The following is a 22,980-nucleotide window of genomic DNA, read 5'->3' as shown; positions in this document are numbered from 1 at the left end:
CAGGGTTTTTTGAGAGCAGAACCTTTATCAGGGGTCTTCAGGGACGCAGCGTGAGCATGAGAGCCCCCAGCAAGACCAAGGAGACCCTGAGCAAAGTGTTTCCCCTGCGCTGGTCCTTTGGTTCAAAGGACAGGCGGAAACCCGACCCGGTTCCTCTGTCGGTCCAAGATCCCGCCCCGGTGGAGCTAGTGCAGTACTTGGAGTCCGGCCGGCGGCCCCGATGCACGAAGGATCCGATAGCAACATTGATGAGCGAACCGCGCAGGGAAAAGGAACCTGCCGGGGCCCGGGCTTCAGCCAACGTCCGATCTGCCAGCGTTGGGAGCTTAAGTTGTATTAATAAGGGGGGGAACCAGCTGCCGCCTGAGTCTCCTCAGGTCCCGGAGGGCCAGAGGAAAGCATCCGATAAGACAGCCAGCTTGAGGCACAGAAAGGACAGTCAAACCAGAGGTGAGATGAGCAGTAGCTCTGCTAGTAACACCTTGAGCAGCAGGAAGGATGCAAGGAGGCAAAGCTCCTCCAAAACCTCCCAGGACACCACGGAGGCAAAAAGGAGTTCCGGTGCCGGAGTCCAGCCCAGCCACAGCACCCCTAGCCTCCTTGATGGGACCCTAAGAAGACAAAATGGGGACAGGGCTGATAGGGAACACCACAGTGCGTTTGAGGGAAGGAAAGGAGAAGCGCCCAAGAACAATGAGGGACTGCTCTCCTTCTTTAAAGGTAACTTCCTGAAGAAGGATAAAGAAGTGGGGAAGTCCAAGGAGGTCGACTCAAGGAAGGGAGAAGGAGAGGACGGAGGCAGGAGGACCCTATCTAGGCTTCCGTTGTCCAACGGAGCCGCAGGAGGGGGAACCCGGGTGGAAAGAAGCAAGTCCAACGGCGCGGGCAATGCGGGCAATGTGCTGGCAGACGGGAAGGCGGCACGAAACACGGCGGACATCAAGCGCTCCCAGAGCTCCTCCAACATCCCCACCAAAGAGGAGCAGGGCATGCGCAGGACGGCGTCTCTGCACCGCAACGGGATGTCGGCGCGGCCGCCGCGCAGCCTGACGGCAGACAAACCGTCTTACGGCACCCTGCAGAGGACCCGTTACAGCACGGCCTCGCTGGGACGCAAGAGGACGGTTCCCGAGTCCAGCTTCTGACGCGGAGACGCTCCATAGAACCGCACGAGCACACAGAGCCTTTTTCTTTTTAATCTGTCGTCAAGTAAATTACGTCCAATCTCTGAGATCAATAGAGCCTCGGTTCCCAGCGGCGGGCCTCTCTTGTCTCCAGAACATGAAGTGGCTCGAAGTGGCCCCGCGCCTCGGAGTTGAGAGTCACTTAGCAAATGACGGGTCCTGTAATTCTGGGATACAATCAGCAGTGGGTTTCTGACTTAAAACAAGTGCCTGAGAAAATAATATGCAGTTTAGACCGATGAGTTTGTCTGTTTAGCACTGGAAGCACGATATTACACACACACACACACACACACACACACACCACCTTATCTGTGCTCATTATTATTTGTCTAGTGTGCTGGAATCCATCTCTCCGTTTGGAACTCCCGTGGTTGTCCACTCACTGGCACGACACACTCATTTTATTCAGTCAGAGGAAATGATGTGCCAACTTGATTAGGGGTCTCACTTTGAGGCTGCCGTTTTCGTTTTAAATCAGTTATTCATCTTTAATCCTGTCTGTTTGTTTGTGTGTTGCTGAAGCACTGACTTGTCCCTGTGTGACCCGGACTCCAGTTAATGGTGTTTTGGTGGTCAGACCAAGACCTCTAACTGTAATAACTCACCGTGTGGGAGGGTTATTCTGTGGAGACGCTGACCCGCTTCTCTTAATCATCAGTTGGCTTAGATGTCCCACCAGGAGCAGTATACCTTTTATCTGTCCGCTCAATGCAGTTTCCACCATTAGAAAACTTTGTATATCCTTCATGTAACATCTATTGATGAGACTGAATGCATTTGTTTTTTTCGGCGGGAGCCCTGTTAGGGAACAGTTTGTGTCAGCTGGAGGCGACACACGTTTGATTGAAGCCACTTTGTCAGTGGGATCCGACATCTGGTGACCAAATGGAAAGTATCAGGGAGAAAAATACTACAATCTACATAATAGATGTTTTCCCTCAATTGAGCCACACTCTGAACAATCAAATCCAAAGAAGTTTTGAAACATGGAATAAAGTTATCCGCATTGATAAATGTATTTGGTTTTGATGTATGCATTTAATGTGCTGTAAGATAACTAGCACTAATCAGCTGTCAACACTTGATGAGACAAGTGCCAAGAAGATCCCTGTGTGTCTGTGTTTACACCTGCTTGAAGGATTTAAACTGAGTGGAGATTGTTTTTGTCTATTTGGCTCTGATCGTGCGTCTCAATGATGGTATCATAACAAGAAAACACTAATGCATTTTTTAGTTCACTTCTTTTTTGTCACATTTTGTTTGGTGCATTATGACCCAGTCAAGAATACAAAGGAGTATTTATGAGTGTTCATGACAATTCAAATTCAAATTGTTCGACATTTTAAATGCAACGTTGAAATTGTGTGAGATGTCTCAATGACGTGGCATCATAAACACTATATCATGAATGTCTATTCAGCTTAATGTGTTAACAATGCAGTACATCAGACTGATTAAATGTTATAATACCAGAATCCGATCATTGGACTGCAAGCTGCACGTCTAAACGAGCTAACGGCGGCTACAGTTAGCAGCGGTTTCGGGATACTTAAGTAAAGTCATCCGACATGAGGTTGGACATTTAGTACAAATGATTACACTGTAGTTAAGGTAAAAGAAGATATTCAACTCATGTCTCATATCAGCTAACGTATAAACCAAGCACATATGGCATTTAAACCTCAATGACAACAGTCATAAACAATCCTAAATACTGCTTCATGTCTGTGCCACAAACAAAGTGTTCAAGCATATATTATTATTATTTTTGTATTCAATGTAATCCATTTTATGATTGGTTAATTCCTTGCTATCTTTTTTCCCTTTATCAATGTGATTCATATTTAATTGGTATGGTATGTTTGCTAAAGTCAGTGAAATTACACTTTTGGCTGCTGTACAGCTGTTATGGGAATCACCGCTGGGAGTGAAGCGCATCCTTAGTATCCGGCTGGTGGAAGAAAGCAGAGCGTTGATTTAATTTTCCCAGCCTGGATGTCATCAGGGACTCCATTTATTAAAATCTTTGACTTCCTGGTTGCTTGTCTGCCGTGGCGCGGTAATACGCTTTAACAGGCCGGCTGGACACCTCTTTTGCGGCTGCAGTGGTTTATTTTCGATGATGTATGTGCACAGAAAAGTCCCACAATGCCTTGTCAGGCTCTACACGTATGTAAACGCTCATTGATATTGATATATATATACGCAGTGAAGCATTAAAGAACGACAAAACGCATTGAAAACTGGTAAACCCCCCAAACACAACAACAGCCTTTTGTAATGTGTATAACTAGGATGTATACTTAACCCTGGAAACCAACACGATTTATCAAGCTTCAATAATTCCAGTATTAAGTACTAACATGAATATGAGGAGGTGATGGTTTTTTAATTCAGTTATCAAATGCATATCAGCCTAAAAAATCTCCATTAACTCATTTGAACATGAAACATTGTTCCTGAACAACGTTGTTGTACACTGTGAGTAGATGTTGTACCTTCGGTCTAAGCCAGTAAAAAAGAAACATAATCAGGTATCCTCACTCCAAACACTACAGCACTATATTTTAATAAGTGGAATATGAGTAAAACAGACATTCCAATTGAAACCAAGTGGCAGGTTGCTCAGAGCAAAGGCTGTTATTTCTTTATTTGTTACGATTAAATTGCAAACACTGTATATTGGGGATTTATTTTCATACAAACAAAACCAACGTCCGACAAGTAGTGAGCTGGCTATGTGAGGTTTGGCAGTAACCAGCAGGGGAGTGCTAACACTCAAACAAGTTCTAATGTAGCTAGCTAGCTAGCCGACAGTTGGCTAGTTCTCTACAAATGGAAAATACACCACTCTTCTATTAATATTTTTCATGTGAGGTGTGCGCAACCCCTTTACCACTTAGGGTTTCAATAAACATGTTTCATTTTGAGATTTCCACCATTTCCATTCACACTTCCAGCAGGCGGTTGCTCAGTAACGTTATCGATTACGTAGCTCGCTGTAGATCTTTAAAGAATCCACCGCATTGCTTCTCTGGTTTCTGGCTTTGAGACAGAGCAGCTCCAGCTTCACATAGCAGGTTCACATGGTAGCTCCAGCTTCATTACATAGGAATTATGAAATTACAGTAGGATATATATTGGTGTTTTAAAAGGATTGCTGCAATTTCCACGAAATTGCACGGGTGGCATTATCAGTTTTAAAGGTCATGCACTTTAACTCTGTTTGCAGAGGAGCAGAGAAACCATTAAACCTTTGCACAAACTTGAAGTGCTGTTTATAAAACTGAGTGAGTTCATGCAGTCGGCAACGGCAGCTTTTCTTGAGTAGCCTACACATGAAATTGAAGTTGAAGTAGAGTTTTGGACCTTGAAACGTTGAATGGGATCGGCTGCTGCTGCTGCTATTTCCCCGTCCTCTTTTATGATTTTTCCAAACCATATAGTTGGATTTACATTGGCTGTCCACTTTCACACTGGTTGCAAAAGTAGTGGAGCTGTTTAGAATCTTTTCAGTTCTGATGCCCACGCTGAAATGTAGTGCAGCTTAGTGTTTGAGAAATTGTGTACTGTAGCAAAGAGACATTTGACAGAGATCTAAAAACTGATTTTGAAATAGTTGGTTCAACTTATATACCTAAGGCCACCTTCTTGTTATAATGGCTACAATCAAAACGTGTTTTTAAAAATGTTTATACCCCGCAAAATGTATGTTTTCAGTCGCTTTACTGACTCAAATGAAGCATTAGATCAGAATATATCGACCTAAAGTCTGTATTGCGTTGTAAATGTATTAAGTTTCAACTTTGCATGTCTCAATCCACATGTGGCCACATACACACAATGTTTACTCTGCCAAACTGAGCACACCTGTGTTTTTTTGTGAAATCTTAGTTGAAGATGTTTTGTATATGCAATTTTTCTACATTTTATCAAAAGAAATCTGTATATATTCATGGACACACACAGACCTATGGGGTGTAGTGATTATGAACAAGATGCTACGGTATTTAACTACAACCCAGTCGCTAGCGGTTTATTTGACATATGTTTCTTTAAAGATGTACTGTAAAAATGTTCCATAGATACGTTTCATGAAAATGCAAACGTTGACAATCGTTATCAGAACTACTTGGTGAAGGTTAGAAAAAAAGAAAAGAAAATCATTTTGGGGGTCTAAATAATTACGTAACAAAGTTTAATGATGACAAACATCTTTAGCTGACTTTTATTATGGAACAGAATTATTTTTAAAAGCGCTGTCGGCTTTGGAGTCGCGCATGACACAAACAGTGTCTCCACGGTGAAAGTCACCCACTAACCGAAAGCAAAAACATTTAATATTCAACGAAACTGCTTCAAAAAACTACAATGCCAAAAAAAATCTGGCAACTGGGTTGGCAACTGAACTCACAAGTATCATATGTTTTGCATAAGGGTGTATCTATATGCTTTTAATGTAAAACAACGGTACAGAAATATTGATGGGACATTGTTTTATTTTTCAATACAACAAATAAAAATGTTTTATTTATGACTATGGCCTGCAGTCAATTCCGTTTAGATGCTCGATTCTGAATTTTAATGAAAGGTGCAAAATCCCAAATTGGTAGCATTTGTGTTTTCTCTAACTCGCTCTCAACATGGTTAGCATCTCACAGCTAACGGGTAACACAGCGCAGTATGAATTAAAAAGGAGAAAAAAATAGCAGTGGACAAAGAAGTGGAAGAACAACAAAATGTTCAAGATGTTGAGTTTATGTAATCATGTTGACGTATCGTCTTCTTGGCAAACGTGGCAGTGGCAACGTTGCTTATCTACAAAAGCCAACCATTTCTAAACCATATAGCATTTAAATTGGGTCATGTTTCTGTCATTGACTGTGTACAATAATTTGGCCTAGTCAGAGGATGTCCCTCAGTATTCGTGGACAGCCCTTTTGAAGACTTGATTTTGGGATTTTTGGCTGCTGACATCTTGTCATTTGCTGCAGTTGTTTTGTCTGCTTTTGTCCTCCACCAACTCCAGGAGAAGATGTCTGTCCCTTTAGCTTCTAAATGCTCCCCCAGGCTCTCTACGGTGTCTGTCTGCTGTGTAATGCTGAACAGGCAGTGTGAGGTGGATGTTCTTCAGTTAAACAACTTGACGAGACCTGTGACAGGGAACCGAAACAGTTAAGTGGGTTAATTAATTAGTTAAAATAAAAATATTAACCGCTTACATTAAATTTACTCTGCTTCTGTGTTTGGCCGAGAAGCCACATGCAAGAACCAGGATGTAGAAGGTGGAACGTAATACACTCATAAGACACAGCATGACAGTCTGTCATCTCAGCTCAACGGTTGAGAGGAGACGCAGTCAGACCTGAATCAATTTACTGCTTGAGACATACTGGTGATTTCAACAAACGGCCCTGCTTTTTTCGCTTTTTTCAATTTCCTTTCGGAGTTAATTTTACTTTGTGATCAAAAGCTGCTGTTTATCATTATTTGTTGGTGTCCGGGGGGGGGGGGCGGAGTGGGGTTTCTGTTTTCTAGTTGTCTCTGAGTGTCCATGAGCCCCTCTGTTTATGCTTCAGTCCCTTTTAAGGTCAGTGAGAAGCAGCTGCAACAGAGAGATGACAAGAAGCGTTCCCTCTGATACCTGAACATCTAGAGCGCGTGCTGGTATTGACTCACAATGAACGTTTGCCGTGTTTGCAGCGTTATCCTCCTTCTTAACTCACAGATTCACCTGAAAATTCTCCTGATGCCGTGTTTCACAGTTCTCTGCATTTGTAGAACAGTGGCTGAGAGAATATGGCTGGCGGGCGGGATGGAGGCGATGAGGTAGGCGGATGGAGTCTTTGAGGGGGATACAGGCAAGTATCAAAGTTTCCTGCAGTGCCTCTGCGTCCTGCTCATCTGCTCTCGCTGTTTAGCTATATATCTATATCTGAAAAGAAATAAGATCACAGAGTCCTTCTATCATATTCTCAGGACACCGCCATCGACTGATAAATTAATGAATTAAAACACATCATGAAACCAGCTCTCTGAGTGTAGAATTTGAAACAGGCCCCATAGTGGTGTTAGATTGGTGTGAGCACTCCCTGGGAACTAGATTTCAATGGTACGTGCTGCTACCTACACCGGAACTACTTTTTCACATGTACTCCTTAACGTCTCTACCGGATAGATTTTTTCAAACCTTACAAGGCTGGTTTGGCAGATATTTGAGAACATAGCACTCTTCCGGTAGCTCCGACACCTCCGGGTCACTAGATATGCCCATAAGCATTCCTGTAACACGGTTGAGCAACTCTGAGAGATGAATGGATGAGGAGTGGAAGTTCTCTTGTATCTTATTCCTCAGTAAGTTATAGATTCTTTTTTTTTTCCGGATGTGGGATTTGATTTTTGCTACCTCCACGCTTTATTAATAGGAATGCTTGTAGGTCAGTTGTTTGATCCTTTGCTTTTGTCTAGACTGAAATGTCACAGACACTGTGTACCCTATAAATAACACGATTCATTAAGCAAAAAGAAGGTGATGCCACCAAATGACTTGTGATGCTCAGGTTTTTTATTAATGGGGCTCAGGTGTGTTATTATTATAATTTTGTAAATAATTGGTTTTCTGAAAAAATGTCATTATTCTAGTGAACTGAGCTGGTTGACATTTTTTGGGAGTATCTGTTTTACTGTGTATTAGACTTAGATTTAATACTCTATAGACATTTTACATACGAACAAAGATACTTTGCAACTTGGCAGCTTCTTGCATGTAACCATGTCATCTACATTCACGTGAACGATGAGATTCGGCAATGTTGACCTATATAATGAATACCAGTCGTCATGGATACAAGCTCGCAGAACAGTGCAGACCTTTGTTTAAAACGATTGGATATTTTTCTGAGCATAATTGGCTGTCTTCTTACTACCAGCTCATCCACCACTTAAACTACTTACTGCATTCACTTCCTCAAACCGTCCATCCCAGCTTGTAAAGGTCGCATTTAGCGTATTTAAGAGCTTGTGTTAAGAATCTTTAAACTAAGCTTTTAACCGATAACCGTCTTTTGGCACATTCTGAGACTGATCAGTCAATGTGGAAATTTGCACTAGAAAGTACTGTAGTGGGGACATAGAATGTAACGGTTTTGTGTGTGGATTATTATAATAATTGATCAAACTTTCAAAACTAGATTAGATCTAGTCTGGCTTTGGGAAGATTCATAAGCCATTATAGAAACCATTTCCCATGGCTGCACACATAAATCTTGATAAACAAGACATCTCATATTTTGTTTTCACAGAATCGCTATAAATTACTTTGTTTCCAAAGGATCCGAGTAAAACAGCTTGAGAATATTTCATCAATGCCACGGCTGGCTCCACTTAAATTTGATGATTGACAGTGCTCAATTTATCTCATCTGAAATGGCCTTTCAGCTGAAACAGCTCTTCCCGTCTTACCTTCAGCCCTGCCGCAGTTGAACTTTATTAAACTGATTGCGTGGTGAGCAAACAAAAATTGAAATCGGCAACGTAAGCTGACAGAGACTTGATCACTCTCTCGCTGGTAAAACTATTGTGACAACAATAATATATTATATATAATATAAAAAAGAATATGTTCCGCTGTGTCATTGAGCCTTGATTACTGTGTGTTTTACGTTTGTGCCTCTGTTCCCCCCCCGGCTCTGTGTACCTCTGCTGGCCCGGTGCTCCTCTGATTACCCACAACCGCCCTCCTTCGGGCTCTCGGATTCCACTCAGATTCTTTCACCGCCTCCGGTGGAAATTTTGGGGGATTTCTGGCAGCCTCTCGAGTTTTTGTTTCTTGTGCATTACCTCCTCTGGTGTTTGTCTGCCTGCCTGACGTTGTTGTTGCACCACTGACGGCCTGCGTCCTCATGGCTTCGCCTTGCATTCCAAACCACCTCCAGCACATCTCTCCTTTCCTTCCTCGCCCCCTCGCATCACCCCCACCATCTCCTTCCCTCAGCCACCTCCGTCCACATCCCCAAGCCCTCTACACTTTCCCCCCTTAAAACATATCTCTTTTATTACAATCCATGTCACAACAGGGTCTTTGTCAGTCAGGGAAAATAACAAACCAGCGTGCGACGGACTAGTGGAGTTGAGTGATTCTGACTTTCCTCGATGTGTTTTTGTAAAGCAAATGAGGCGCTTTTGATAAAACGGCCATGCTGACGCGGCACAGCCTCTCATCTGCACACTCCAAACCGCTTCTCCTGGAGAACACTGCCAATTACATTCCAATTGGAGATCATACAATACACAAGGATTGTCAGTCACTTCATGCGTCCTTGCTGGTTCCCTGTCGCTTCATCTCTTTACTCTACCCGATCCATCCCAAGATGTGAGTTCAAATTTGAATCCCACCGCAGGAGTTCTGAGCTCCGACAAAAAGATCTCCCGCTGGCTTTTAAAACAAACGCCTTTTCTGAAAAGTCTAAATAAATTGAATGAGTTTCAGTGAAAACATTTTAATGTTGGATATCAGTTAAATCATAATGCAGACAGACAAAACAACAACCACAGTACAAAGAATGCCTGCTCATTAAGTATTTTGGTCGTACGGATTTATTTCAATGCTCACAACAATACGCAAGTTATTGTTTTCATCAACGATCAAGCAAAACTGCTCAAGTTTTTTCTGCTTCACATCAGACAGAAACAACAGTTTAAACAGTTTCTCAGCTGAAAGTTGTGTTTTGATAGGCAGGTGGGGGGATTTCTAAAACTGACCAACGCTAGCTGTTTAATTTATTTTTTATTTGAAAACATTTCCAATTAATTGTGCGTTTGATCAAGTCAGAGCTTCCTTTGCCCTCTATGCAACAAAAGGCTACTATTTAAAAAATTTATATTCAAAGATGAATACATGGCGCATACACCCTTCCCAAAAACAATCACAAACACCTCATCTGCAAAATTTGCGTCATTTTACAGATGTGATCGACTCTTCAGTATTATTCCTGCGTTGAAGTTCACACTGAATTGATCCTGAAAATGCTTTGTCACTGCTTGACCAATAACTATTTGGTGTATTCTAAAGGTTTCACTTCATATGATTGAGACATTCCTGATGAGCTTTCTAAATGTATTTACACCAATCACATTATATTGGAGAGAAGGTAGACACCTCTACAGACGGTATTTCCAACACTAGTCAAAACACACTACAACAAATTATTCCAATAAACAGCTCTACAGTAATGAAAAAACTTCATTTTGATTTTCGGGTGAATCGTCCCTTTTAAGATTTAGCAAACAGAGAAACGAGCAAACAGAGAAAAGGAGCAAACAGATAGAGCTGCACATAGTAACAGAAAAACTATATTTTTTAACATATATTTAGGTCACTGTTTGAACAACACAATAAATAGAACATGACTTGCACAGCTAATCTTCCGTGATTGGAAGTCGCGTCTTCCACATTAAAGCAACACTACAATAGCGAGGAGTCTTAGAAGCACTTTGCTTGTTATCACGATAGTTTTTTCAGCATCTCACATCACATGAAGACATTATGTCCAGTCTCATTCTCCATTTTGCGTTTCAGATGTTATATATTACATTGAAAACATGATCACACACAAACCAGCAAGAGTACGCCATCAAAACCTCAATAACATCTCAACAAGTCTTTGAACACAAACCATTGTTTGTGTATCGATTGCTAGTACTTGCTCATAATAATATCATACCTGGCTGCGAGCATCTGCTTGTCAAACCGCATGGATGCACACAGAGATGTTTGCCTGAGTAGAATCATCACCTCAGATATACTACTTTACGTGTGTGTTGATGGGAGTGTACTTATAGAGCTATGGTATTTTCTCTACCTCTCAGCCAGGGCCTGCTGCTATTCAGGTGTAGGTATTTTACAACATTTTGACCTTAATATGATACATTCTGGGAAGAGAGAGGCCCCCTGTTGAAGTGGTTAAAGGACAAGGGGACTGAGTGTAGCTGGCATGTCATGACTGCTCAGGCTGCAAATGCCTCTTGTTTAACATGAATGTGTGACCCCACTCAAGCTGCAGGAGTCTGCTGGCACATGAGCATAACAGCATCATGTCGCGTGCATGGATTCACTGGATGAAAAGATTCTCCTCTCTCCGTCATTGTCCGCTGGCTGCATGCTGTTGAGAAACTCAGCGATGCGAGACCTCTTGCCTTGTATTCCGTAAACCTTCAGTATCGATTAAGCAACCCTCCGATCACAGCCCGTGGCTTAATTGTTGATTTATATACATTTTCAAAGGTAAGATATCAGGATTGTTCGACATGTGATGATGTTCAACCAAACAAAAAGGTTTTATTGACAATTTGCAGTATATTTTGAATTGACCAGTTAGGCCAGTAAGATTTTACTTCCCATTTAGCTTCCCATTTTGAAAATGTTTGTTAATTTTTTTCAAAGTGTAGATGAGTAAACTGGTGTTCAAGTCCCGTAGCAGCTCGAAATGTTAATCAGCGGTGCTTTGCATGACTATGAAAGATGGGAAACAACAATACGCTCAAGGTATATGCTGAGAAACTAGCAAGCACGTCGTTTAAATAATTCACTGCGGCGCCATGTTGGACGGCATCATCTCCCCGGGTGCTGGCTCCTGCCGAGCCCCTTCAGGCAACATTCTCACACTCACGCTTCCCCCATCTGTGGTGCTCGGGTTCACGCGGAACTTTCTATTGACCGGGCGCACGGCCCTGAGGAACAGCCTCTTGAAGGTCTCACTGAGGACGATGTAGAGGAACGGGTTGATGCAGCTGTTGGCGTAACCCATGCTGATGGCTATGTTGTAGGCGTAGGAGAAAGCCACGCTTGGCTTCTGCACGCCGAGGTGGACCAGTTGAAGGATGTAATAAGGGGCCCAGCAGACGAAGAAGGCCAGGCAGATGGCCACCGCCATCCGGGTCACCTTCCTGGTGCGCACCCTCAAACTGCGTGGCGGCAGCGGAGCCACGCTAGTGGACATGTGTTGGAGGATCTTAAAGAACACCAGGCAGATGATGACCAAAGGTACCGCAAACGCCAAGAAGAACTGGTAGAGCGTGAACCAATATATGTCAGTGACCGGGTTGGGTAGAAGGAGAGCGCAGGCCACCAGGCCGTCCGGGAGGGGCATCAGGCCTGCGTACATCCACACGGGGATGATGGTGAGCAGCGACAGGCCCCAGACCAGGCCGATGACCAGCGTTGCCACGCAAGGCGTGCGGATGTAGTTGAAGCGGATGGGATGGACCGTAGCCAGATATCGGTCGAGTGTCATCGCAGTGAGGATGTAAGTGCTGACAATCTGGCTGTTGGAGTCAAGCGCCGTGATAACCGTGCACATGGCGGCTCCGAAGTGCCAGGTGCCGTTGCCCAGCAGCTGGTGGATGAGGAACGGCATCCCAAGGAGGAACAGGAGATCCACAATGGACAGGTTCAAGATAAAGATTTCCGGAACGGTCTGTTTGGCGCGGCACTTGGTCTTCTTCATGATGGTGTAAATGACGATGCAGTTCTCCATGATACCCAGGAAGCAGATGATGCCGAAGATGCCGGGTAGGATGGCACTCCGGTAAAGGGCGCCGTCTGCAGCCGGAGATAAGAAAAGGGACGCTGCAGCAGTTGAATATCAATCAAATGCATGTAGTGATGTCATACCGGGTCGTACATTGTGTCAAGTAACCTTTTACGACATTAAAGCTTTTCTGTCACATTGTTACCTGATTCAAAGAGCAAGCACAGCAGAGTAATATCATCATTATCATCAATTGTGGTTAGTCAGGGGATGTGGCTGGTTTCCCACAATTGATCACTTATAGCATTTTGATATTAGGTTGCTGTATAATTTCAGGGTAGATTAATTACTTAATTAATTAATGAATAATGACTTACTTTGGGGTGTGGGAATGGAGGGGGAACAGTGCAGAACAAAGACAGGTGGTGATGAGGGCAGAACTATTGCATTTGTAAGTATAACGATGATGTTAGAAGAATAGACCGGTTGCTAAGTGCAATAAGTAACACAGAAAACTGTCACAGACCCAGTCGGTGCACGATGACCCTGTCGCCATTATTCCAACACTAAAATGAGGTGCATTAATCAATTAAGTAGACATCCTGGAGTTCACAGTTTACAAGTCGGCAACTTTGGGAAAGGATTCCACTGCACCCTGAAATTAATGCAATAAAATGTGAAAGCTTGATTGAAACACGAGAAGAAAACCGAGTGGTAGGTAAATCGCGGGAAATGAAAACACCGAAACAAAAAATACTGGATTTGTGTTATTTGCAGTTATTGCCCTTATGAACGAGTTGCTCATCCTACGTACCTGTTATTGACGAATTAAAGTATCCAAGGGAAAAATTTGAATTGATTAAGAAATCCATCGGTAATCCAAAGTGCATCCACGTAGAAAAGAAAAACAACGAAAAAAAGTATCACCAAGTGCGTGCATTAAAATTAAACTGCGGCAGCGCGCAAATGAAATCTGCCCCCACCTGCCCCCCCACCCTTCCACTCTCAGCGAGAGTCTAAATCTAATATGGCGATTAGTCGTACAGCAGGCGAATAGTCATTTGAAGCGCGCGTTTATTTTCCGCCTGTTGTCCGAGCAGCAGACCGGTGCTCGGTCCGCGGGGATGAAACCTCCTCCCGAGAGCATCTGCGCGCGGACTCTGTGACGCGACCTGCGATGCGCGTGTCAGTCAGATCGGCGTGAAATCGAGTCAGAAAAGTGGACTGCCAGCTGCCAACCTGATATATGACATCCTGGAAGATGTGTGTGTGCGTCTTAAATGTGTGTGTGTGTGTGTGTGTGTGTGTTTGTGTGTGTGTGTGTGTGTGTGTGTGTGTGTGTGTGTGTGTGTGTGTGTGTGTGTGTGTGTGTGTATTGCGTTACAGTGTGTCCGGGGAGATGTCTCATCCTATAAGATATTATTTAACTCTTATCTCGAGTTAAGTTGAATGACACCATATGTGTGTGTGTGTGTGTGTGTGTGTGTGTGTGTGTGTATGTGTGTGTGTGTGTGTATGTGTGTATTGCGTTACAGTGTGTCCGGGGACATCTCGAGTTAAGTTGAATGACACCATATGTGTGTGTGTGTGTGTGTGTGTGTGTGTGTGTGTGTGTGTGTGTGTGTGTATGTGTGTGTGTGTGTGTGTGTATGTGTGTATTGCGTTACAGTGTGTCCGGGGACATCTCGAGTTAAGTTGAATGACACCATATGTGTGTGTGTGTGTGTGTGTGTGTGTGTGTGTGTGTGTGTGTGTGTGTATTGCGTTACAGTGTGTCCGGGGAGATGTCTCATCCTATAAGATATTATTTAACTCTTATCTCGAGTTAAGTTGAATGACACCATATGTGTGTGTGTGTGTGTGTGTGTGTGTGTGTGTGTGTGTGTGTGTGTGTGTATGTGTGTGTGTGTGTGTGTATGTGTGTGTGTATGTGTGTGTGTGTGTGTGTGTATGTGTGTATTGCGTTACAGTGTGTCCGGGGACATCTCGAGTTAAGTTGAATGACACCATATGTGTGTGTGTGTGTGTGTGTGTGTGTGTGTGTGTGTGTGTGTGTGTGTGTGTATGTGTGTGTGTGTGTGTGTGTATGTGTGTATTGCGTTACAGTGTGTCCGGGGACATCTCGAGTTAAGTTGAATGACACCATATGTGTGTGTGTGTGTGTGTGTGTGTGTGTGTGTGTGTGTGTGTGTGTGTGTGTGTGTGTGTGTGTGTGTGTGTCTGCAGCCACGACACGCGAGTCAGTGGGCTTTGGCTGAGCAGACTGAGCAACAGGTGTTCCCACTTGGCAAATGAATCCACGACCCCCCTGTGGATGGCGGTCGTGTTTGAGCCGTTCGAACAGGTCCAGTTTCCACCATGAAAACATCCGGTCCGCACGCTGCCGCTCGCCTCGGTGCGCTTCATGGGCACGTTGCTTGGTTTCGATGCCTTCAACGCTCCTTGGCTTTGCGCAACCTCACGCTGCCGGTCGTACCCCACTAGGGACCACTAGATGGCCCCGATGCCCCCCATCTGGAGTCCTCCCACGTCTCCTTTGTTGAAGCTGCATGAGGTTTGAGGGTCACAAATATGCCCACGGACGATCAATGCATGAATGCATTCATGTGCTGCAATGATTCATTTGTCAATTTGGTGCAGATGTGACTATTAGGAGGTGGAAACCAGGCTGAAAGTACAGGATTTTTCCTGTGTGTGTGTGTGTGTGTGTGTGTGTGTGTGTGTGTGTGTGTGTGTGTGTCGTCCACGGGGCCATTTTAGCATCCTGGGAAGTCAGCATCTTTTTGTAAACAACTAAAGAGACCAGAAGCTGAGAATACAATATCGGCATATTTGTGCATTAAAGAACCATATGTTGGTAATATTATAAATGTAATATAATAATCCTAGTAATTATTGTTAAGTCGGCTTTACTATTGTCTGTGTGAGTGAGAGGATGTCAAACTGTTTTCAATAGTAAACATTTTGAATAAATAGTTTTTAACAGACTATCATTTAGTAGTGGATTCTGTTTTATGGAAGTGGACACTGTGATTAGTCGTTTCTCGCCACCACACCCTGTTGCGCATTGAAATAAACCCGCTGTGATTTGACAGCTTGCCTCCGCTACTCTTCCTCTTCATCACATCCTCCTCCTCCTCCTCCATCATCCTCCTCTCTTCTTTTTTCTTTTCTTTTCTTCTCCTTCTTCGTCTGTTCTGGCAGGCTGTATTGTTCAGGGACAGTCATTTCTGTTAAACAATTTTTGCTCATAGTCCAAGCCAAAGACCCAAATACACCCTCAAACTGTAATCGTTCCTAATCTCCTCCACCCATTTTTGCTCAAACCATTTAATGTAAAAGCATATTGAGAGATTACGACTGAGAGACCTGCACATTTTCACATTCTCTCAAACTATTAGATCCTTCCACACGAAAGAGCCTTTGCACCCTTTTTTTTAAAATATACTTCCGGACAGTTAGTCTCAGGTTTTTGCGCACACAATAACACAATAATGTGTATTTGAGCATTGCACTGACGCTTTGCCACTTGTCCTCACTTTTTTTCCTGACTCCTCCAACGCATCTCAAATGCGTACTGGTGGGAACACAACTCCAGTATGCTTAAATGTTGCTTTTAAGAGGTTGATTAACCTTCTCTTGCTTCTTTCCAATCCTCAAAGAACTTTTTAAGAGCTGCTTAAGAAGACATCTTGTCGAACATTTTTATCTGCGTTCTCAAACATTTAGTTTCAGTTGGTCCATCGACAGATAAGAGCGGTTTTATGTAATGATCGAACCGAAACCGAAATAAACAAACGAAAATATTTTCAATCCAACGATGCAACGTTTAAAAATCATGTAGATGGTCATACATTCAGTTTAATTGGGTGACATTTTAAGCCACATTTGGGCAACTGAAGGACCTGAGGAATTTAAGGATTTAAGGATAAGATACATCATGAGCAAATAGAAGACCTAATTATGCTAGAGACTTCTGCTCTATAAGGTAATATTGAAAGTTGGCAACAGAATTAGGAGAACTTTGTGAAGAAGTGACATTTGCAAGAACAGAGTAATGAAATAGTTCAACATAAAGCATCATGCTGCTGTAGCAATAATGTGAAGTGTAGTTTTAAAAATGTTAAAAGCAGTTGAGTCAAATCACTTTTGAAATGTTGGGAAGAAATATCTGTTTTCGAGACAGCTTATTTCTTACTAATATATAAGATGTTATCTACACCATCATCCTATGACCGAATGAAATACAATTCTGTATATGACCCCACTAAATAACACAAATAACATTAGCGTGGAAGGTCTCCACCATAATCACCACAGCACTCGGCCATTTCCATCAAAACAATTTCGATAACTGGATGAACATGTAATGAAGATTGATCCCCCGATTCTCCCTTTGGCAGTTTTCTGGACACGGCCCACAGATAGAAAGACTCAGGGTCGCAGCAGGAACACTGCTTATATTATCATTGGAAATCTGAACTAAATGGCCTCAAAGATGTGTTTGGTATCACCTTTGTGTCTATCCTCGGCTAACATTCTCCATTACGTTTTGGGGGGCTATAGTTATGGCTGCATTCTCAAGGCCCTCACAAAGATGCGGTGACTCACACTTTCTCAGAACATCTTTTATTGCCTATTTTTTCATATTGCCGTTCTGACTCCTCACACGCTATTCTCAAATGGCTCCCGGCCGAAAGGGACCTTGAGCGATGATAAACCTGTGTGCACTCAGTTAAACTCTTTTGGAATATATGTGCGTGTGGATAACAGCACGTCCCCGAGCAAACGCCACCAAAATGCCCCAGGCAGCACCAGCAAGATGGCCGCTGGCTGTCGGATGTCGGATCACAAGGACTCGGCTCCAGCGTTGCATCCCTGATCAAGGAGCACTTCGAGGGCGGACCTTGAACATAGTCAGAGTTAATGGACAATGCAAAGAAAGTTATTTTTGTTGCAGCTTTTTACTTTTCTTATGATGCAAATTCTTGAAAAATGGGCTTCAACCGCATCCTTGTGTTCTGTAATGACAATAAATGATACGATGAACTAGAACCCATTGCCTGCGTACATTGCTGCTGGTTTTTAACCGTTTGTGTCATGACAGGCACAAGTTGCCGGTTGAACAGATCCAATCAAACAATGTAGAACAGGCATGCAAAGCAGGGCCTCGCACAATGCTCCTTTTAAGTTGGTCCTGGTATGAAGGGAATTTAGAAAATGTAACTGAATGCTTTAAAAAAATAAAAATAAACAATGTACTGGCCGGCCATTCCATTGAATCACGCACTGCCAAACTAGGAAATGGCGTCGCAAGGGAAATGACCACTGCCGCTGATAAAATTGATAAATCAAACTGACTAGCAATTAGAGCTGCTGTAATTAGCTGAGCTGCAGTTAGAAGCCATTGTACTCACAGAGCAGATGCAGAGACACGTTGGTCGCCGCATGGTGATGATGTACATGTGAGCAAACACTCCTGAGTCAAGTGGGGTTGAGTCTTTGAAGTAAAATTTTCTGGTGCGTGTGTCATGCCGCTTTATTTGTGTCTATGGGCTCAAGTGAAAACTCTAAAAGGGAAAGCTGCCTACAGCTGGTTCAAAATTCCCCAGCTTGGTTGGAATTTTAAGTGACCTTTTCATGTTTTGAATAAAAGGCCAAATCTGAAGTATGGCTGGTGCAATCCGACTCATCCGACAGCCTCTCAGATTACATTTAACATCTTTGCATTAATAATCTCTCTCGCTCTAACTCATAATTAATTGTATCATCTGCTTGTTCTACTTTCCTTAGACGTGTATTGGTGGAATATAGTGTTTTTTAAAAACTCTGCCAGTTCTTGCGATTCATCCACTATTAACTCCACATATGTTGTATTTTCAATATGACAGATATGTTGAACTGCAAGTTTTCTGAAGCTTGTGCACTAGGATTTGTTTAAACCGCTTTTTCCCGCCAGAGTAAAACGGAGTGGAAGATTCAGTCATCTTCAAAGCTGCTTATCCTTCACACAAGGTTGCGGGTGTGCTGCAGTCAAATCTGGCATAGTTGCCAAACAGTGCCATCATATTTTCTGGATCAGTGGACTGAACTGGCTCAGGCCCCAGATACTTCTCCTCATGGACTTGCGCTTTGTCTACACTCGTGTTATAGTTCAGGCACCTGTGCCTTGTGCCGTCTTCCCAGAACAAACTGATTTGCCCAAATTATTTAAATCATTGGGTCCTCAAACGTGTAAATTGTAGAGCCCTTTTTAAATCACTTTGAAGCTTAAATATGTAGTATTTACTAACATATTTTATATCGTAAAACCAAATATCATATTGTATTCCATGGCAAAAATAAGAGAGAACTGGAGAAGCAAAAACACGTAGGGGAGAGTGGTGGATTTGTGAGAGTAATAGAAAGTAGTTTCTGGAAAACCTTGGAAGAAATTGGTCATGTGACCACATCATTTTGAATGAACGAATGAATCTATTTTACTCATCCTCCAAAGACGAGAGATACATGGCATGAGAGCTAAACACGTCTTTGCTCAAAAAACAGTTTTTTTCCTTTAAAAGTAATATTTCTATGATTAAGATTTTTTTTTGTAGTGTCTAAACAAGTTTGAAAACATTTCACAAATGTTTTAGTGCTTTAGCAGGCAATGAGTCTATATGATGTTAGCATGATGTTAGCTCTTAACTGCTAAATCATGCTAGTTTTTAAAACGTTTTCCCCCCAAAGGCACAACTTACCCCGCAGCAGGGGCAAGTTGTGCCACAAGACCACATTTTTCCCAAAAGCTATATTTCTGAATATAGCTGAATATATTTCTTGAAAGTCATTATTCTCAGGGATGCATCACATCCCGAAATATATGTAGCCTACATCCTTAAGTTGAAGGCATTACTGTCACGGCCTCACTTTAAAGTCACTTTCAGTAAAAACTGGCACAACTCAACCCACTTTCCCCTCCGGCTGTTAGGACTGCTGAGTTCTTCTTGATTTCTCTGAACTGCAACTCAAATCAGCAGACAGAAGCAGTTTGCGTGTAGTTGCGTGAGTGACCTGTCCAATAAACTGGCTGCTATGGCTTGATTGCAACAAAGCTCACGCGGGCAAAGCTATTCAAATACATTTGACCCCAAGAAAAGTAGCTGTTACCCCAGTAACACCCATTTGGGATCCAGAAGCGATAAACATTTGTCCGTCATTTAAAGATAACAAACACCTTCCAGTTTGGAGTGGGACCAGTAAATTCCTGTGATTGTTGCAGGGGGCCGTTCCCAATGGAGCGATTCAGCAGAAATATATTAACAGCGGAGAAAGCAACACGCCAAAATCTCATTACGCGGGAAAGTCATCTTCTTGTCAATTGTGTGGCACATCGACCTCACAAGAGGGTTATATATTTTTGTCATTTTGTGGCCGTGGAGGAAATAAATGCACTGGCAGCAACAGCGTCTGACTTTCAAAAAATTCAAAAGGCTTGAGTGACTCACTCTGTGTTTCGCAAAGGAACCAGCAGTTCTTCCTGGCTTTCTTTTGATGTTTACCCGTCATGTTTTGCCTATTCCAGAACCGTGCCATGGCTTAAAATATTCAGCCTTGTGGGAGGTAGTTACAGTTTTTTGACCGCAGTAAATCTCCAAGTCAGAATACCAGGCAGAGAGTTTTATTTTGCTACTTTGTCAGAGCCTCCAAAACAGAACGGGAAACTTTATTACCTCAGACAAATACACCAAAACCTTCCACCCATGCAGATTCTTCACACTGGCTCATCAGCAGACTGAGGCTTCAACGTCAAGTGAGGAAGCTTCCTTTCGCTCTCAGCACAACGATGACTGACAGCGATGTTGCATCATGAAGGTTGGTGGGAGAAGGTTGAGGATAGAATCCTTGACATTTGTATAAACAAGCAGTTTTCTAGAGACGGGTATATTATTGGCAAAGAAATGTAGAGAAGCACGAGAAGCCATTTAGTATTTTAGTTTAATTGATTTAATATTGATTTATATTTGTTTGGTACAGCCACATCCGTCGCATCTTCTCCCACTTTGATAGAAAAAAAAGAGGAAATTAAAAAACAACTTGTTATTTGTTTGTTCCTGCTTATCCCAAAAGAAAAGGGGATCATCATCTTGCCGGTATGATGATTGATGCTGTGACACACACGAGACGAAAAACAAACAGTCCAAAAGACGCACGTCAGAGAACATTCTGACTCATCCGCTGTAGTCGCACTGCCGCCCTGATGTGACCTGGTATGCAAGTCGCACTTGTGTGATGAAGGGAGAATAATGGATTAAAAAACAATAGTAGCAGCCTCAGGATAGGAACTCTTGTTCCTAACTGAATAACAGAGGTTGTAGTTCGGTTTTTGGAGTCTTTCTTTTCAGTAGTCATCAGACAGTTGAATAAAGACATGTCCCAGTGTGGAGTATTTGCACTTTCATGCATGTATGAAGTGTGGGGGGGGGGGGGGGGGGCGCACGTGGGAATCGATTTTCTCTCTGACAGCCACACAGCCTCTTCTGTCCCCCAGGCGAGAGCAACACAAAATAAAAATAGGGAGGGAGGCGAGCTACCGATCATTTTTTCTGAGAGAGAGTAGAAGGAAATACAATATCTTGGCGTTCTTCTTCCTTTCTCCTCGTTTTGGCTTGCCGGCAGGGGAGCGGAGGAGAAGGTGAATGGATGGGGAAGAATTAGTCAAATAAAACATCAATTCTTATAAAGACAAGTCACTCCGCCCTCTCGTCTCTCTATGATTATCTACATATTAACAGTCCATCGATCATCTCCTTCTGTGGCTTTCATTTTCTTCTTTTCATTTTAATCTCTTCAACGGTCTCACTTCTCTCCGCTTCTCGGTTCTGTCCACACAGGACGGGGGAGGGGGGGGGCACAGACGAAAGACTCCGACAGGGAGGAATCTTCTCTGAGATAGTTAACCCCCCACCCAAAAAACTAAAAACATCAATGCAGCGGTACAAAATAAAGTCCTCCAGCTCTTACTTCTGAAATTCATTATTTTACAGGTGGATGAGTCAGAGAATGCACTGCTGTCTGGTTATTAAAACAAGTATGTTTATTATTCTTCCCTGGGCACTTGGGAAAAAATGAATTGCTTGTTTGGTAGAAGAAGGAGCAGAGCTGTTTACAGCAAATGCAAGGGGAGAAGTGAATAATCAAGGAGAGGGAGAAAGCTTTCTTCTCAGTGGCGTAGTTTGGGGGGAATGCATCGCACACTGAGGGTATTAGAGATAACAGAGGATGCAACAAGCAAATCAACATATTTCTGGGAAAATAAGTGATTTTTTTATGTAGTTCTCTGTGCATATTTGAGCAACTGCAGATCTGAGTAGGTTGTGGAAAGAAATGAAATTCCTTCTTGATGAATCACAAGTTTATAATAATTTCATTTCCTTTGAGGCCCAAGTGACGGCAGCCGCGTTCAACCATGCGCTTCCCTTGCCAGATTTATGAGAGCCTTCGTATTTGTCAAACACAGAAAGACTCTCCTGGTTATAAATCATATAAAGCTTGGAAACAGATATTTTTTCTGTCTCGTCAAATGTTTCCTTGCAGACACTGAGAACACTATTATTTCAGAGACTTACGGTCTTATAGAAAGTGTGGGGTTACGTAACATCTTCTACCACGGTTAGAACAGCTTAGTTGGGCTTTTTAAGTCTTGATGAATTGACTGTGGTTTGTCTTTAAATATTCAGCTACACTCATTCAGTTACACGCATCAAAGTGATCCCCATCCGCCAACTCAACTTTCTCCGGTGCATCATCCTGTTAACCAAAGTCGACAGACATGACAAAAAAAAACAAATATCATGAGTCAGATTGTGCTCCATGGGTCTGAAACGAGACATTGGAACCATTGCATCCCATTCCTTCCCAGGAATTGTTTAATGCAGAGGACTCAGGAGTCGGTTTCTAAATGGTGACAAGAAAGAGACCATTTTGCAGTTAAGGAGAGCCGTGAGGAGAAAATGCAAGGAGACTACAAGGAGTCAAAGTCTGTAACATACGTGTTATCGGTAGTCCATCCATCCATTTTCAACCGCTTATCCGGGGTCGGGTCGCGGGGGCAACAGCTCCGGCAGGGGACCCCAAACTTCTCTTTCCCGGGCCACATCTACCACCTCTAACTGGGGGATCCCAAGGCCTTCCCAGGCCAGTGCAGAGATATAATCTCTCCACCCAGTCCTGGGTCTTCCCCGGGGCCTCTTCCCAGCTGGCCGTGCCTGGAACACCTCCCTAGG

General features: G+C 43.1%; 2 protein-coding genes across 2 annotated transcripts in view; one reads left to right on the top strand and one right to left on the bottom strand.

Moving 5' to 3' along the window:
• usp43a (ubiquitin specific peptidase 43a) overlaps window positions 1–5,724 on the top strand; it is a 76,796-nt gene extending 71,072 nt beyond the window's left edge. The window contains exon 16 of the mRNA XM_040187101.2: window positions 4–5,724. Coding sequence (XP_040043035.2) covers window positions 4–1,145 — 1,142 coding nt within the window. The 3' untranslated portion in view covers window positions 1,146–5,724. The remainder of the gene's footprint in view (window positions 1–3) is intronic.
• Window positions 5,725–9,764: 4,040 nt separating this feature from the next.
• Window positions 9,765–13,876, bottom strand: mchr1a (melanin-concentrating hormone receptor 1a). Its single transcript, XM_040187673.2, has 2 exons — window positions 13,530–13,876; window positions 9,765–12,786 (listed from the first exon to the last, which is right to left on the bottom strand). The coding sequence occupies exons 1-2, from the start codon at window positions 13,603–13,605 to the stop codon at window positions 11,771–11,773; spliced, it is 1,092 nt and encodes a 363-aa protein (XP_040043607.2). The 5' UTR covers window positions 13,606–13,876; the 3' UTR covers window positions 9,765–11,770.
• Between the last annotated feature and the right edge of the window lie 9,104 nt (window positions 13,877–22,980).

This window comes from Gasterosteus aculeatus, chromosome 9 (genome assembly GCF_964276395.1).
Source record: "Gasterosteus aculeatus chromosome 9, fGasAcu3.hap1.1, whole genome shotgun sequence".
NCBI lineage: Eukaryota > Metazoa > Chordata > Actinopteri > Perciformes > Gasterosteidae > Gasterosteus > Gasterosteus aculeatus.
The sequence above is the reverse complement of the archived record's forward strand: the minus strand, read 5'-3'. Positions and strand labels throughout refer to the sequence as shown.

Excerpts from the sequence above, each read along its gene's own strand:
- mchr1a (XM_040187673.2), bottom strand. The coding sequence starts at position 13,605 with ATGCACTTTGGATTACCGATGGATTTCTTAATCAATTCAAATTTTTCC. Across the intron at positions 12,787-13,529 it reads CTTTAATTCGTCAATAACAG|ACGGCGCCCTTTACCGGAGT; the intron begins GTACGTAGGATG and ends CTCCGGCTGCAG.